Source organism: Lagopus muta, chromosome 6, assembly GCF_023343835.1.
Source record: "Lagopus muta isolate bLagMut1 chromosome 6, bLagMut1 primary, whole genome shotgun sequence".
In the NCBI taxonomy this organism is placed as follows: Eukaryota; Metazoa; Chordata; class Aves; order Galliformes; family Phasianidae; genus Lagopus; species Lagopus muta.
This window is the reverse complement of record NC_064438.1, coordinates 39,450,850-39,468,592: the sequence shown is the minus strand read 5'-3', so window position 1 is coordinate 39,468,592 and position 17,743 is coordinate 39,450,850. Positions and strand designations below refer to the sequence as shown.

Sequence of the window (17,743 nt, the reverse complement as noted above, 5' to 3'; positions counted from 1 at the left end):
TGTTTTAAACATGAAATCCAAATCCTGTATGTGCTGTGCATGGTGTTTCTTTCAGTTCTAAACCCATACCCTGGAGAAACCCACAAAGCTACACTCTGCTACTATCAAAGAAAATTGCTTATTATGTTTCATTTCCTTCTCTTTTTTTTGCCTTTTTGTTACTGTCCATTGAAAAGGCTCCAATTTGCAGGGAAAAGCCACTCTCAAACCTAAACTGAAAATCTTAAATGCCAGGAAAAAGCACAATGTCTCTTTAAGAGTCAACAGTAAATTAACTTGCCCATAAGAGTGCAATAATTAGCAGTTAGTAGCTTATTAAAAGGATGGCAAAGGCCAAGTTGCCATCTGGGATCTCCAGTTTCTTCTGATTGTTATTATGTCAAGATGTGCAACTTGCATTAGCTTTCATGTCACTGTGCTTGCCCTTAGTTTACATATAAATTTTAATGAAAGATACAACACTTTAAAAATCAGACGTCCATCAAAAGCACTATTAGGCTGGCTTTTACAAAGCATATGGCCTGTTTTGCTGCCTCTGCATCTCTACACATCACTGAACGCCTCCAATTTTAAAAAGAGGGAGAGAGGGGAAAAAGAAAAAAAAGGCTTTCAATGATATCAATTAAATATTCTCTTAGGGCAGTGAAACCTGAGCCCCATCAAAAGCAGAAGACTACATGACAGCATGAGAGGACAATATTTTAGCTCCTGTTTACACACAACAAAACCACAATGCCCTTAACTCTCCCAGGAATCATTCTTCTTAATAAAAATGAAAGCCAATCAAGAATCAGCTGTTTATTCACACACTGGAAACACACAGGCTTGAAACAAGGCAGCAGGAAAGAAAAAACAAATAAGCTACAAACTACAATGTATTTAACACATTTTTAAATATTTTATGCATACACATCATTCGTAAACACAAATACGTCCTAAAAAATTTACCAAAAATGTCTTACTGTGGACATATCCTAAAGTGTCATTTTATTTGTTTGCCTTCATAAATCTGTTCAGAAGACATATAAAATGAAGAATGTCTATGAGACATTTATTCATTTCTCTTAGCTAATGCTCAACATTTTAGTGACTTTATTCACCAAAGTCGTGAATTTTCATAAATCCTGGAGTATACAGAAATAGAATGAATTTCTTGCTAAACTGTTCCCCAGTATGAAATTCATCAACCATCAATCATTTGTAATTACACCTAGAGGAATTAGAATGTGTGGCTTTTTTCCCCCCTCAAAATGTAAAACAAGCAGCAAAGGCTTGCTTACAAAAAATGATTCTAGAAGAATGAAGTGTACATTTAAGCAGCCTTGGATCTGTCAGAAAGGTTTTATGGATTGGCTATTTGCTAGCCATATAATAAAATGCTTTATTTCTCAGTGATTGAAGTTGATCTTAAAACTGAATGTTGTCATCTTGTAAGAATGCAAGAATTTTTATTTTCAAGAGGAAAACAAACCCAAAATTATACACTGAAAGTACTAAAGAAAGGACTGTAAGTGTAGAAACCAAAAACAATATTTGAATTTAAAACCCTCATATTAAGATATTTTAGAGGGTAAACAGAATAAGAGCCACTGCCAAGGCTGGCAAGATGAATGTAGTGTTGTTTTTCCCCTTGTATAATTAGATATTCATAGAGCACAAATGATTTAATTTGTTACTGATGTTTCCCTTGAAAATTTGCATAAGCCCTTGGCCACTCACATGGACTTATTCACATTGCTCTAAAATCCTAATGGTATTACTGACAGGGAGCTTGAAATCATTTTCCAGACCAGTAAAGGCCAGTTCTTTCCTTCTATCCAAGTCCACAAACATGATTTCATTTTTTCTGTGCCACTTCTTCCTGATCAATATTATTGAACAATTCAAAGAGATTACAACTTCACACTACTCACTGAGAGCAATGCTGATTATAAGACTGGAAAGACTTACTTGGGATACAGTACTTAGGGCCAAAAGAGATAATCTGATCTGGAAATGCTGAGTGCTAAGTGAGGAACTTGACAGTAACCTCTGGTCTACACAACATGCAACAAAAATACCCCATCCAGGAAATATGCAAGTACTTCATTGTTTATCTCTGACAAGGAAGAAAAAGTACAGAGAAAAACCTGCTCTGTGTTGAAAAATCAGCATGTGGCCTCATAGTTTGTCATTCTGAACACAGTGATGTTAGGAAAAGGACCCAGAGCTTTAGGGCAGAACCTGCAGGCTGAGCAGGTATCCAGCAACCAGCGCACCTCACTGTCATTCTTTGTTTCAGAGGACACAAAGGGCACTTTAAGCATTTGGGGAAATCTTGGCTCTCTAAATGCAGTCATATTTCAGTTTCCTTCAAGAAGACACAGGACTTCATCAATTAGCTGAAACTCATTCCCAAGAGAGCAACACCATGGAAGTGCAGTTGTCCCATCAAGAATATTGCCGATTTCATTTGGAGGCACCAACCTCAGTATAGAAGCAAGATTCAAACCAAGAGTGGTGAAAAAATAAAACCACTACATATATATGAAAAAGCAAGGGTAGCAAAAGCACAAATTATAATTTCTTTAACAAAGGCTGTCAAGAGAGCAAACGATATGGAAGAATGTGACTGTTACCTCTACTTCAATAGCAAATTACAGCTGGATATTTACCATCTCCTTCAGTACCATTTTCTTGTTAGAGATAAACTCAAAATAATTGTTCCTTAGTTATCTTCAGGAGAACAGCTACATTCAGCAGTTCACACCAAACTAAATCCTTACTGACCATCATTTACTTCATCTCTGTAACCAGTTTCATACGCTTAATAAAAACATGAACAGTGCACATAAATTTTAATGTAAACTCAATATAAACAATGCATAGATGCTTTTCTTTATTCAATGACACCAGCCATTACCCTAAAATACCTACAACTTCATCTTCTTCAGCTTTTCAAGAACTTAAAGAATTTTTTTAAAAGCAAAGGATGCAAAAGAAGGCTATTCACTAAGTGGAAGCAAATAATGAAAGATTCATTGCAAATGATGAATGCAAAGTCACAGGCTGCTACACCTTGTGAAGAGGCATTATGAAATCAAAATACATAATACCTTTTGTCCACTCACATGGCATGAGACATGGCAGCTGCCAGTTTTTGCTAACAACTATGAGAATGCCAAAAATATGAACCTTCCAGCTATAATCTGGTAGCATGTGCTACTGCTTTCTGGGAGCTGAAGGCCACGTGTGGGTTCAGAATTATACAGCTTGAGTTCTCTGAAGGTAACATCATGTGTCAGAGAGTGACGGTTCTCTGATGAAGTCACTTGCTGTAAGTAGAGCTAAGATTTACACATAGCTGGGAACAGAAACAATATTTTCACTTAGAGACTCAATAAATTGTTTTAGCACATACAAATTAATTGCAGACTATAAATTATAATCCTCATCCATATAATCTCATGTGGCAGTTTTCCTTCAGAGAAGGCTTTTCATTTAGTCCTATACGCTGTCCTGCAACATAAATGCCACCTGAGAAAAGAAAGAAACAAGCTGACACCACACTGTACAACTTGTCCTAACCTACACTCCCCTTAAATCACACTAAGCCACACATCAGCTAACTCAATTATTGGCAGCTGTGTTGATACACAGTAACATTTTGTATGGTGTGCTTACAGCTTTAGGTTCTCACTTTTTTTTTTTAATCATGTGTATATGTGATTATCAAGTTTTGACGCTCACCTCTTGCTAAGATGGCTCTGAGTACAGTTCATGTATTATCCTTGGAAAAAATATTCTACTAATTTCATAACTTCTCTACCCCATTTCAATGTTTGTTAGAAAAGATACAAAATAAATTAGAATATTTTTTCAACCTCAAACAAAACAAATAATATTATGTGAGGTACTCCATCACAAAGAATCTAGCAACACAAACTTGTTACAAGAGGGCAAATCCTCATAAAGAGGAATAACATGAAGTGTTAAATAAGCCATGGTGCTCCCCAGAATTCAGGTATGGAGGGAGTAGCAATAAGTGGGAAGAGAATCCTAGTGCCTCAAAAGAATTTAAGATGAAAAAAATCCTCTGAGTTGTCATATCCTCCAAAATATATCATAGTACAATTAGTCACTTTATCCTCCAATGTCCTACTGCCACGGACACAACGAACATCCTCCAACGTGATCCAATCTTGCTGATAGATAGATCAGACTCTTCAGCAGTATATTAGTTGAAGATGAGTAAGCCTCAGCATAATAAAACCTTTTAATCTCTTGATCTCATCGGAAAGTAGGATGAAGAAATGAATTTTATCCTAGCAGCAGTGCTCGTAATTTATCAATTAATCTTCTCCCTTCCCACCCTCCACTCCAACTGGAGACCCACAGCAGGTTTGCAGCATTTTTGACAGCTTTGATTAAGGATGAATGAATGCCCTCTGCTTGCTTGAGATAGGTGTGAAATGCTGAAAAGCAAGTCTGAAGGCCCACAGCAGCCTTTCCACTTCATGCACTGTGCTGTACTGAGCTGCAGAGCAAACGGGCTCTCTGTTTAGCAATGCTGATCATTCCTGTCTATTCTGCAGCTCTTTGCAACTCAATTCCTCCTTCAAAAAACAAAAAAACAAAAATAACTACACATCTTTTTGCTCACAGGGAGAGGAAAATAAAGCAGAGATGGAGAAATGATACTACCAAAGACCTCCATGGCTGAAGAGCACTTGACAAAAGTAGGTCCTGCTTCCCCCCACACCAGGGTCAAAATTCCCAGCAGAGTCACCAGTACCAGCTCATAGGCCCTGGGTCCATCTGACTCAAGTGACTCTCTCACTTTGCCCCAGCATTATCAGTTGCAGATGGCCTGGCAGCACACAGCCTGCACAGGCAGGAAATAATATCTCTGAGAAAGGCCTCAAAGCATTTATCTTAATAATTTCTTCCATAATACAAAGCCAAATGTCTTTTAAAGCAACAGCATTACATTTCAAGATGATCCACATTCACAAAAGTACAATTTGTCCATTGACAAACACTTTACAAATAATGTAGTCTTATAAAGAATGCAATCTCTACCTTTACTTCTACCTACAGACAGGAAGGTGCGTATCCAGTTAAGAGGAGGAAGAGAGGTGTGAGGTGTCCATCATGGAGTAGGCAAGAGGAGAAAGAAGCATAAAAAAAAAATTATCACTATACCTCTGGCCATACATATGAAAACAAGAAAATGAATATATTTATACAGCAACCAAACCCAACAAAACAATCTCAAGGGAAAAACAAGAAAAGTCACGACTAAAACACAAAGCAAGGCTTAAACAAGTGACTGCAAAACCAGCAACTGCCTGGTTAAGCCCTTTGGCTTTAACTTGATTTTCTACTGAGAAATGCAAAGCTCTCATGCAATAGCACAGCACTGATATGCCCCATTCCACATCAAATTCAAAACAGCAAGGGAAACTACAGAATAGGACAGACAAAAATAAATATTGTGATAATATATTCACTAGACACATTTCATCTACCAAACCTAATGTGTTTGTATATAATGTTGACATTGCATATTTACACATATATACATTTACATATTTTATACCTTTTTTTTGTAGAGATTAAATATTAAAAGGGAATATTTATGAGCTGGTTGGCAAGAAAAGAGAATCCACTGTTCCCTGACACACTGTAGACAAATAAGGGTGGTTTCTTGACTATCAAAGAGCCATGACTACAGTTGAACAGTAAGAGGTCACAGAAGTAGCTCATTGCTTCCCAGAGCTTAGCCAGATGTTTCACACAGCAAGTACCATGGTCTTGACGCCCGGTCCCTAAGAGACTAATTTCCTACCACATGGGAATGCTAACTCACTGAACATTGAGTTCCAGCTTCATTTCTGTTTCTTAAGCTTTAATGACCTCATAGGAGACATCTGCCTTGAACTACAGAACAACAACTGCTTATGTCCTCAGTATCTCTTATGTCTCATTGAGATATCATGCCCCTTTAATTCAAGTAACTACTTACTGTTGAGCCTTTACAGGCACTGTGTTTTTTGGATATGGCAAAAATTCAATTCTGTACATCTAGTCTAGAAAAGCCACAGTGGGCTTCAGAAGCAGTATTCCCATTTTTTCCCCACAGACAAATTGCGAGTCTGGTCTTTCTATCACAGAGTGTTTGGAAAACAAGTCTCCCTGTCCTGTTCTCATGTCTCTCTCCTTACACACCTCAACTAAGATTTCAACAATCTGACAGGTGCATTCACAAGATCAGAATGCATCACCAATACTTGAACTCCTCCCTGCGTACCTGTGTAAGCAAGATGCTGACACTGTTGAAGAAAATAGAATTACCTCCTTTTTGCCTCACTTCTGCTCATCAGCTTCTTGCTCCACAACCCACTAATGCAAAAAGGGGTCAATGATGCCATCATGCCACAACAGATTCCTAACATGGTCTAGTCTGAAATATTACAACATGAACTCCGATACAGGCATAGATCCCATTTGTAGCCCAGCCTGGGGTTACCCCTGTTCTTTTTCTAAACCGTTTTTTCTCTGTGCTGTGTTCTCTTTATTTTAAATTGCAGATACAGGATTTACAGGCCATTATACACAATTTTCCTCAGGATTCATAATGAAGTAGGATCATGCCATGAAGGTTATTAACTTTTTTTTTTTTGTAATAATTGCACTCTTAAAGACCAACGTTGAGGTTCACATTTTCGAAGGAGTGGGAGTCATTACAGCTGGCACAAGAAATAAATGGGAACTCAGGTGGTCTGCATGGAGGGAGAAAACAGCTTTCCTTATTGTCAGCAGAATCATTTCACGCTCCCTAGACTCTCACTCCTGGGTCCCAGGCTGACAAGAAGCTACGTTCCCAGGCAAAAATGCAAATGGTTTGACTGGCACCCAGCAAGTCCGGCTCCTTTTATCATGCAAAGCTGAGCTCAGGGAAGAAGCACAAAGCTCTTTTCACAGTGAGTGACCGAAACAAAGAGAAAGTAGAAGGACATACCTTGTTCACCCATCATCAGGTGTGAGAGACCTTTGAAAGAGAGAAAAAAAGAAAGAGGAAGTAAGAAAAAAGGAACAAAACAGAGAAGAGGCAGCTATATACATGCACACACAGTTTGCTGTCCAGTGCCTCTCAGACTAGAGCTCACATACTTGAGCTAGATCAAGTATGGGTGTAGCACAAAGGGCACACAGGTATTCAGGTGCTGCTTTCCATACTGAGCAGGAAAGCTTCCATCACAGGCAGAAGAAGTGGGCTGTCATTTGCAGAATGGTAGCTCAGGCTTTCATCACATCCCCTGGGAAGCAACTCTAGAGGCACTGCACATCCATATGGCTACATGGACTGGAAGACCCCAAGAGCTTCAGTGGAGCTCCAACAGGGAGCATCGACTTTTCTGGAGAGATGCAGAAATAACTTTCTTCTACTGGAGATCTGAAATTCAAAGCTTCAGTGGTCAGTGAAAGGGAAGCCATGGTTCAATGACATCTGCCTCAGAGGAAACATCTGGGCTAAATGCACTTACACACAAAGCTATGCTCATTCATGAATGTGATGGTCTAGCACATATTTTCAGGAGCAGATCAACACTCCTCACACACACCAGTACACCAGATCTGGTAAGGACTAAAAGTACATCTAACCTTGTACTAATCTATTTATTTTCTGTTAAGAATCAAGTATACAACTTCTGAGCTCTATAGCTAAAGCTACACCAGTTTAACAATTTAAGGTATAGTCAGGAAACAGTACAGCTCTCGGAGGTGACAGTCACTGCCAGCTCTGTGGTAGTCTGTGGGCTAGCTGAAGTCTCTCTCTCTCTCTCTCTCTCTCATATGACTCTGACATAACCTTGTTTGTCCCAATTACAAACAATTTCCACACCCAGCTTACTGTACAGCTGTATTTTTTACAAATATCCTTTAAACACTATTAAAAACATGCTGTTCCATCAAACACCAGATGACCTATCCATTATGTGGCACATTACTCATGAAACTAACAAAATACAAAACGTACAAAAATCGAAGTCCTATCAACTTGAGCCATGAGTGACATCTCCCACACATAGTTCCCTGACCTTCTCCTCAGCTTGATTCCTCCTTTACATCTCCTACCTCATGCAGCCCTTAATACAGCAGAGATTTTAGTGCATGCATAGCTATGCACACAGTCATCCCTATCTGAAGTGAGTTTATTGACCAAACAAAGCTGTGACTTCTTTAATTTCATGGAGACTGAGAGGTCAAATGAATTTATTAGAATGAAATTTTTCAACAAGCAGCATGCTGAGTTTGAATTTGTTTATTTATCTCCCCTTTGTATTTTTTTTCTTATGCATTTGCTGAGAAATCTAAAACCCAGATCATTCCAAGAGTATGTTCACCCACAGAGAACTCCAAGCCAGATAAAGGGATTTATAATTGTAAAGTCTAAGGAATGCAAATACCTTAACATTCTTGAAGATTACTGTGGATTTAGAAAAATAATCAGAAGCACAACATAGCTTTCAATGGTTTTTAGTTTAGTTTTGGCTATAAATAAACATAGCAGATTTGATATTGTAGGATGTATTTCTGCTCTATGTTACAAGATATAATTTCAGTGATTAGTATTTCTGTGCTAAGAGGGTAGGTTGTATTTGTGCCTATATTTATGGCCACTGAGCCCATCATTCTTGAAATGCAAATCGTAGCCCAACCCAACCGGGTGCTTGAAAGTCATACAAAAGTCACTGTAAAAAGCCAGGAGAAGAAAAAAAGTATAATTGTTAGGACCAACAAAGCACAGAGGTGCAGTAGCAATGGTGTCTAGTTGGAGACGATGGACACCAACAAAGAGAAATCTCCACAGAGTAGATGGCAGAAGCCTGCACTAAGCACTCTGAATCACATCTTACATGTGACCTCTTTCTCTCTGAAGAAGCCAAGAGGAGCTATAAAAATCCCCAAATGTCAGGAATTTCAATATCATCTCTTCCCATCCTCAGAAATCCAGTGCTGTATGCCTCTTCTACCAGGCCCATCAGCCAGACACAGTCCAAAGTCCTTCACTTGTAGCCCAGAATCAAGAACACTTCCCAAACACACTTGCCCTTCTAGCCCACAGCATGGGCTTGGTGTGAATCTCTGTGAGAGGAAGTATGAGCTCTTAACTTGTCCACTGATATTGATCCCTGTTTTAGCTAACATTAACACCAACAGAATTCCAGATTCATTATTAGATACAATAATGTAATGAAACAATTTACCAATACTCCTCATCTGAAAACTTTCCTTCCTTGCATTGTAAAGTAGGCACGAAAATGAATGAATTTATCCCAGTAAAATATAATTAACAACTGAAGCCTTCAACTTTGGGGAGCTAAAATCTGTGACATTTGCAGCATGTATAACAAAAACCATGAATTAGTCACAGTAAAATCAACACAGAAAACATGAACTGACATCATTGTTTCACCTTTGCATCAATTTCAAGATACAACAAGGTACTAAAACATTTTCATATCAGAAAAATCAAAGTCATCTTCAGGTGGTATAGGGTAGCACTTCTTGTTGGAGGGCAAGCAATAAGTGCAAAAGGTCTGACGAGTGTGCAGATGCAGACCTAAAAACTAGACCAGATTTTGCCACAACACCAGGGACATTTATCACTGTGCTATTTGGGCATTCACTGTAAAGCTAGAAAAGCTTTCGGCCAACTCAGGATACTAACTGAACTTGTCAAGCCCCAAAACATGTTATTCACAAGTACAATCACATCTTGGGTCAACAGGAAACCCATTCCAGGGGAATGCTATATGAAATCTGAATTTTCTCCTAAAATCGGGTGAAATATGTTTCAGCCGTCCCTTTTAATCCTAGATTTTTTCCAACAAGAAGCCCCAGCTGAAGCTGTAATCCAGCAGCACACAATTGGGAAAAGGTTGGAACAGACTTGCATGAAACACCATGGTCAAGAGCTGAGTTTTTTCTTAAAAGATGTCATCAGTCCTACAGTAATCTATTGGCTACTTCCCAAGAAAAATGATAGGCAGCAAGTTCAAAACATAACATCAAAGCCAGGGAACTGGTGACTTGCTGTTCTTGAACTACAGGTGTGAACCACAATAAGGACAAACGCATGGCTTAGGAGGGAGGCTCTCAACAGGTTTCTTAGACAATAAGCATCTGCTTATCATACAACTCTGCTCACTGGCCATGATCTATGCCTGCTACGACTTTTCCTATTCAGACTTGGGAGTTTTTGTTTTTTATATATTTCTTTAACCTACTACCAAATCAATATAATTCTCTTAAAGGTTAATATTAATCTCCCTTGATCTCAAAGCAATGCTTCAAAGAACTACATTTAAAAAAAAAAAAAAAAAAACACTCTGAGCCATCTGCTTTCCATATCAAAATAGTAGAATTAAGTAGCTCTAATTGTATAAAGTATCAAGGGCCAATGCTGGATTCTTATGAAGCCAGAAGGACACTTTTAAAAGTAACTTCAGAGTACAATAGTATGAAAGAGCAATGTAATTAAGCAGCAGACTTGTCTTTAAGAATTCACTAGGGGCAATCCACAGAATGGAAGAGGGCATGAAGGAAACCTTGAAGCCAGTTTGAACTTTGGAAAAATAAAACCACTAAAACCTAAGAAGGTGGGGAGAGAACAAAGCACAGCTGACAGTGACAGCAGATTACAGCAACAAAAAAAGATGGACTCCCTCAACTAGTTAATTACAGCCTGTCCCATGACACTGGGCCCATGCTCTGGGAGTGAGCACATGTGAGTGGGTGTGCACACTGCTAAATTGTTCTGTTAGGGTGGGCAGACTCGAGATCTCCCTTGTAATGATGCTGCCAGATGAATAGCTCAAAAGCTCATAATGGAGGGAAATTAGGCCGGCAGGCAGCAGAGCCAGCCAGCTCTCCCCAGAGGCAGGCTTATCCACATATGATGCTTTCCTGGGTACCAGTCCCCCTGACCCATTCAAACAGTAACAGATGCAGTATGTGTCTCCCAGTCCAGCACACACACGCAAGTCCTTTATGGAGTTAGTGAAGAAATCATGCAAACCATGGTTTTTCAAAAACAAACAAACAAACAAAAAAAAAAAAACCACACAACCTTCAGTAAAGGAGAGCACTCTGATATGGGCTTTGTTCTTTACACTTCCTATCCAAACTTCCTGGGACAAGTTCTTGCTTAGGAAACAAGCTTCTTTCCTTTCTGAGCCTTCCTACCTCATTTCCCTCAGCCATTCCCTCTTTTAGTTGGAAAGGAGAGTTTCTTCCCTCAGGTATTTAGCATAAAATAAGCATCTCAAGGTTTTCTAAATATCAAACAGCAAGAAAGCACCCTAAGAGAGCCCACATACCAAAACCTGTGCATTCCCAGCAAGGCCAAAGGATGGGACTCAGGATAAGGAGCAAAAGCCTTGTATGGAGTGATGCGAAAAAATAGCTAAAGAAAAAAAAAATCATTCTGAGATCTAGTTCAAATCTTGTACCTGCTAGACAGGTCAGCTCTGCCAAGAGGTTGACCTGATTTGCTGGCTGCTGGCATGTACAACACCCATTTCATATAACCAAGCAAGCAGCAGCACAGGCTGGGGAGCAGTCATTTTTGTTTGATTCATCTATGAGGTGCTCAGCAGCCAAGGGGCCTGCAAGGAGCCAGCTGGGAGCACAGTTCTGTTATTGTAGCTAGAGGCCCACTTCCAATCCAATTACACATAGCAGCTGTTCTAGCTCCACTTTTCCATCCCCTTTGCTTCCCTTGCTATATAATTCCAGAATAGGTTTTGTCATTATCAAGAGCAGTAAGTCAGCATGAGTGACATCAAGTCTGAGTGATCAAGAGAGAAATAGCATGAAATGGGAGCTGAAGAGAAAGTCGTTTATCCCGTGATCCATGGGCAGAAGTAGACATCAACTCACATGAGGAGGAAGAGGTTGGTGTTTGAAAGCATTAAAATACAGATGCAAGTATTAGCAAAGATGACCGCATGCAGAAAAGAACATACGCAGGAAGCAAGAGCTGAGGGTGAATGCATTTTCTGGACAGCAGATAAGATGTAAATCAGTGTAAATCAGAGCACCTGACCAAATCGGCATACAAGTAGGAAAGGCAGTACTATCAAGCACAGATTAGGATTCCTCAGCTTAGAAATGAAATACCTGACAATATATAGAGATTAATTCCCAAATAACACAGAACAGGTGAACACAGCATTTTTTCCCCTATTAGCCAGTAAACAAGGAGAAGGAGTCACTGAATGAAATTCTCAACTAACGGCTGTAACAACAAAAGGAACTACTTTCCACAGTTGCCTAACTAAACAACAGGCTACTGTAGAGGAAAAATACTTATAAGCAGGTAAAGAACAAAAGCCTCAAAGTGTCCAAAGAAAACAAGTCATTAGATGACTGTAAATACACCATGATTCAGATGCAACATTGTCAGGTCAGGAAGTCCTTAGGGCAGTGACCACCAGAAACTATGAAGGTATACCAGAAAAAGAGCAATGCTGGCTTTGTTTCTTAAATTTGTTCCACAGCATCTGCTTTCAAAAAAAGAGGCTTCTGGACCTGGAATTTTTGTTCTAAACACAGTCATCACTAATGCTATTTTCTCACAAACGGATGGGCATAGAGATGAAAAACATTAATATTTCAGAGCAAGAGAATCCTGTTTGAGGACAGTGCATCTGTAAAGGACATTCAAAACAAGAACAGTGGTAGCATCTGTAAAGAATATGTGCTGTTACAAAGAGCTTTTGACCACCTGTGCAAGTGCCATTGAAGGCATGGCACAGGTGGTTTCTGCTGTTTGGTATCTAATACCTTCTGCAAATAGGAAACCTCAAATAGTCTGCCACACAATTCACATGTATTCATGCCCAAGAAGCAGAATTCACATTCAAGGAAGCAAAACTCAGCATATGGGTACCACTTAAACAGAGCTTGAAAGATTAAAAACCAGATGAAAAAACTGCTAGTATGCAGAGGCCCTTGACAAGCATGAGCATCCTTATTGAAGTCTTGCTCAGGCAAACAATGACTAATTTCTCCTCAGGACCCTAACTAAATCATTCCTAGGGTTGCGTCCATTCAGTTCATCCCTACTACATCTCTGTTTACTTTGAACAAGACCACCTTGCAGGAACCAGCAGAGCCCTGTGCTGTGGTCCCCACTGCAGCCAGTCCTAGCCAATTCACAACCATCTTCTACTGAAGGATTAGCTCTGACCAGTCCAATTGACAAGAATATTCATTCAGTTAATCAGTGGTCCCTTTACAGCTGTTCTGCTGCCTGTGGGTAAACAGCTACCAGTAGATCATAAAATCCTTAATTTATATTGCAAACTGTGAATGGCTAAAGAAACCATTTTGGCAGGACTCTGGGGCTCCATCCTCACAACCTGGGTAGCTGGATGAAAGGGAAGAACTAAAAGCTCCATACAGCTCAGTAGAGGGAAGGTCCACAGCAAAACCCATGGGGGCAGCCCAGGCATGCAGCAGCAGCTGTGCTCTTCCCAAGAGAATCTGAGCAGGTGGATATGAAGTCTAGGAGCAAGCAGCTACAGAGCCTTATAATTAGAGGTGGGAAGCTGTCGGAATGAGAACACACACAGATGACTCTGACAGTACATGGAAGAGAGCATCCAAGTGTGACTACAAAGCCATGTGAGAAAGTACACAAGCAGTGAGAATGAACACATGTATCGGTGATTAGGAGAATAAAAATAGTACATCCAAAAATACAAATGAAAAGGATAAGGGGGAAGTGAGGTAGAACCACCCATCTGCAGAACAGAAAGATGCACCACTACGTGGGACCCACAGCATGGTCCCAGCTTTGTTGTGCTGCCTCTCTCTGCCTGGACTCCTATCAGTGATGCAGTTCTCCTCTGCACACCTTGGAGATGGCCCTGCTGTTGTGCAAGACAACACTTGCTCGTAGCATATCACAAATAAGAGAGCTGTGTATTGGTAGAGCATAGCAACACCGCACCTTCCCAGTTCAAGCACTCTCCACTGCCACAGACACCAACAGCTTCAGGCTGTGGTGGGGAAGACCTGTGGCAGTGAGCCTATGGTGCTTGTTCTGCAAGATCCTCAGATCCCGAGGGTGACAGGAGTCCCTGCACACCTTGGACTGGAGCAGGGAAGGTACATGTTCAGCCCTGCAGGTTATGGTGTACAGAGCCTTTTTTTCTAAGGCATGCCAAGCAACATTTGCCATTTGGCCACTTTTATTCCTATTACTGTTACTTAAAATGCACACAGACCGCAAGGGATCTTGGTACAACAAGGTGACAAGTGACAGCAGTCCCAAGAGTTAAAAAAATATACTGAAATTACTCAAGCTGCTGGCCTTCACTGCACCTTTCTGAAAAGCTCCACAAAACCTAATTGTCTATTGGTAGAAAAGAAGCAAACTGAAAGGAAAAATTATTCCAGCCTCAAGTTGGGTTTAGCAAATATTATGCATAAAGTGAAAAAGAAAAAGCTTCAGTTCTCTCATCATCCCACCACAACCCTAGAAACACTGCTGCTTGGCTCTCATTTCCATTTCACACAATGATAAACCAGGTGGTGCTGCCTGAGCATGGGGGGGGGAAAAAAAAAAAAAAAAAAAGAGTTTCCTAAGCTTCAGTGGCCAGCAGAGTAAAGTACTCTAGTTCAATTAACTCCTGTAGCTAAAGCTGGAGGAACTGGATCCATGCAACAATGAGAAAGCAATATAGAGAGGGAGGCTTGGAGTTCTCTGTGGTAAAATGCTTCCTATGGGAAGAATTCCCCAAGTAAGCAACGCAATTCTTTTACATGAATTATTAGCACGCTGTAGGGAACAAAAGCCTTAAGACCTAAGTAAAATCATACATTTACATTTGGCCAGAAACATCCTCACTTTTTTTTTTTAAACCTAAAATAAGAACAATAAAACCCTTTGTTAGGGGAAATGAACACCAGGTGGTTTTCAGCAGGACTAGCAAACAGAGCAAACTATGCTAGGAGCAGGAAGATTAGCTAGATTTGTATTCCTGCACATATACATATAAGAAAAACTGTATATATATAATGCAGTGTTTAATGCCATCTTATTAGCAATACAACCAACTTTTTAAATGCCATTTTCATTCAGAAAACATCCCTTTAACTGACCAACACAGCTTAATTTCAGAAGAAGAATGTTTTATAGCAGTGAAAGTCACAAAGTCTTCCTTTCATCATAGACTTTGCAATCCAGACCTTGTGAAATCCAGGATGGAGATTTGTGCTGAACGCTCCCAGGAGGCCAGATGAGGTTTCTGCCCTTTGTAACTGCCCATAACCAACTCTGCAAAGAGCAGCCCTTCAGTTTGCTGAAGGTAATACTTACCTGGAATGTGATTGACATCTGTTGAAGTATTTTCATGGCAAGCAGAAGGGAGAAAAGGAGAAGAGAGAGAAGAGAGAAAAGCCATTAGAGAGTCACACAGCAACTCAGCATCCTTGCATGGAAATCAATTTCATGCAAAACCAGAAGTAATTAGGTCTGTTAGAAGGCCACCCATCTGCAGCCAAGCACTCAGCCATGCAAGGGAGAAGGTTTTGACTCCCTCTCCACTGTGCATGTAGAAGTGAATCCACCATCATATCTGTCCGGAGAGAGTTCCTGTAAGAACACTGGTTAAAATATTCCAGTTTTCACACACAAATGCAAAAGGAAGAAACAAAACCTACCTGCCTGCAGTAGGTTTCCAGTGCACATAAATTCAAGCAAGTTTTCAGAACAAATAGAAAGTAACCTGCTCCCCTTTTATGAGGGGCCATGTGAATTTATGACCAGGTGCAAGACACTCAGTCCCAAAGTCCAGAAGAGAACCCATTCCTTTTCATTCCTCCTGCCCATCATTCTCAAGAAATCCCATCCTTCATTGCAGACAATAGTAGTGGTGGGGGAGGAGCATCATGGGTTGGCACATCCCATGTTGTCTTTCCACAGGATGTGGAATTCAGACCAAGTGGCATTCAATACTTTCTCCTTTGTTAAATAGGACCACTTTTTGGACTCAATCACATAAATCCCAGAATAAATTAGTCTTTCAAAATACGCATGAGCAAGGCTATGTAAGTAAGGATAATGATCACAGAAAAGTGCATCTTTGAATGTAGAACGCTTTTGGTTTTTTTGTTTGCAGAGCCCAGCAAACCCAGAGAATGTGCTTTTAAAAAAAAGCCTCTTACATCTTTTTTAGCATCCCATGTTATATCTCGCTCTGAATAGCCACACTTACAATCCCACAAGGGAAGAGCCTCTGAAATGCCAGAAACCTTCCTTCTAAGGCAGTCTTCCAAAGAAAAACATGAATTTGCTTGCAGAAACAGTGGGGCCAAGTCCCTCCATAGCATTCCTCCTTGGAGACCTGAACCTTGCCCCAGGAGCTGCACTGTTGCAGGCACCATCCTTCAGGAAAGGCTTCAGAGCACTACATTAACCCCTCAGGTTCCTACAGATCCAAGAACATTTCTGCCAGAAGTCCAGGAGCATGACATGCCAGGTGCTTTGGCTACACACCAAGGTCTAAGAATGTATTCTCCTTCCCTGAATATCCCCTCCAACTTCTGTCAGTATCCTCCTGTCCAAACCTACAATATTCCTATGAAACCACTTCCACTTGTTGTCCCAAGACACATTTTGAAGGTGAGTGATTGATTCCTGCACACGTTGCTTTTTGTTTATCACTTTATCACATTATTCCAGATTCATTTGAGGTAAAGTCCCTGAGGCACGCCACACATACCAAACCATCCTTTGCTAAGGAAGTAATAACCCAAATAAAACAACGCACAAACAGAGCAGGGACTGCTGCACCACCTCATTTAACTTCCATAGCTTGTACTAAATATATATGCCAAATCTGGTGAGCGGTTTTTGTTGCCTCTCCTTTTTCAACTCATAACAGTATCTAGGATCTGGTGTCATGGCACATGAACTCAGACAAAAACCTACCATTGAACAACTGCTTGAAAATAATTTTTTAGACAGAAAAAAAAACCAAGCATCAGACAGCAGCACATGCACTAAGGATGGAAGGCAAAATAAGATGAGAACAAAAAGGAGTAGACCTTTACCACCACTGCAAAATACAAACATGTCAAAGAAACAAGTCCACTGAAGGACTAGAACCAAGGTGTTTTTGGGAAAAATCAGAGTTGCAATCAGAGATGATCACATGTTTCTGAAGTAAAAGATGAAAGAAGGAACAGTGTAAGATACCCCAATTATTACCGATAACCCAGCAGCTGCTCTAGAGCCTGCTCCAAACAAGTACAAGGCTCCAGACCCACATGCATTCTCAGACAGCACCACCACAGCCAGGCTGTCCCAGGACCCAGGGAACAGCAGGCAGCACCAGCAGGGCCTGAGCTCCAGGAAGAAACCAAAGTGTGCTTGGAGGATAAATAGGATAACCAGAGAGAAAGGGCAAAAAGAGAAAGCAAACCAAGGGTGAGGAAGCACATTAAGCAAGTAAGAGAAGAGGCAGTGGGCTGTAACTGATAAACTGCTTTAACTAATACTTATTTAACTGTGTGTGAATTAAACAGGTCATGAAGTTGTTAAAAAAGGGAACAATTAAGTGTTAAGAGCTACATGAGCATCTTCCTAGTATTTCAATGCCAATTAACCAGGCAGCCAGCAAGGGATTTCCATTTACCTATATGCTTAATGCAGATGTCTCTAAGAGCAGGCATCTCTGAA

General features: G+C 40.3%; 1 protein-coding gene across 15 annotated transcripts in view; it reads right to left on the bottom strand.

Annotated features, from left to right (window-relative positions):
* Window positions 1-17,743, bottom strand: part of NRXN3 (neurexin 3) — a 945,174-nt gene that overhangs the window by 845,089 nt on the left and 82,342 nt on the right. For 12 of the 15 annotated variants that reach the window (XR_007377978.1, XR_007377979.1, XM_048950079.1 and 9 more), the window contains exons 3-4: window positions 15,380-15,397; window positions 7,004-7,033 (exon numbers count right to left, since the gene is read on the bottom strand). The exons of the other annotated variants lie outside the window; for them this stretch is intronic. Coding sequence is in view for 10 of the 12 variants with exons in the window: in XM_048950079.1 (XP_048806036.1) it covers window positions 7,004-7,033; window positions 15,380-15,397 (48 nt within the window). In the remaining 2 variants the exon portion in view is untranslated. The remainder of the gene's footprint in view (window positions 1-7,003; window positions 7,034-15,379; window positions 15,398-17,743) is intronic. 15 annotated transcript variants of the gene reach the window in all.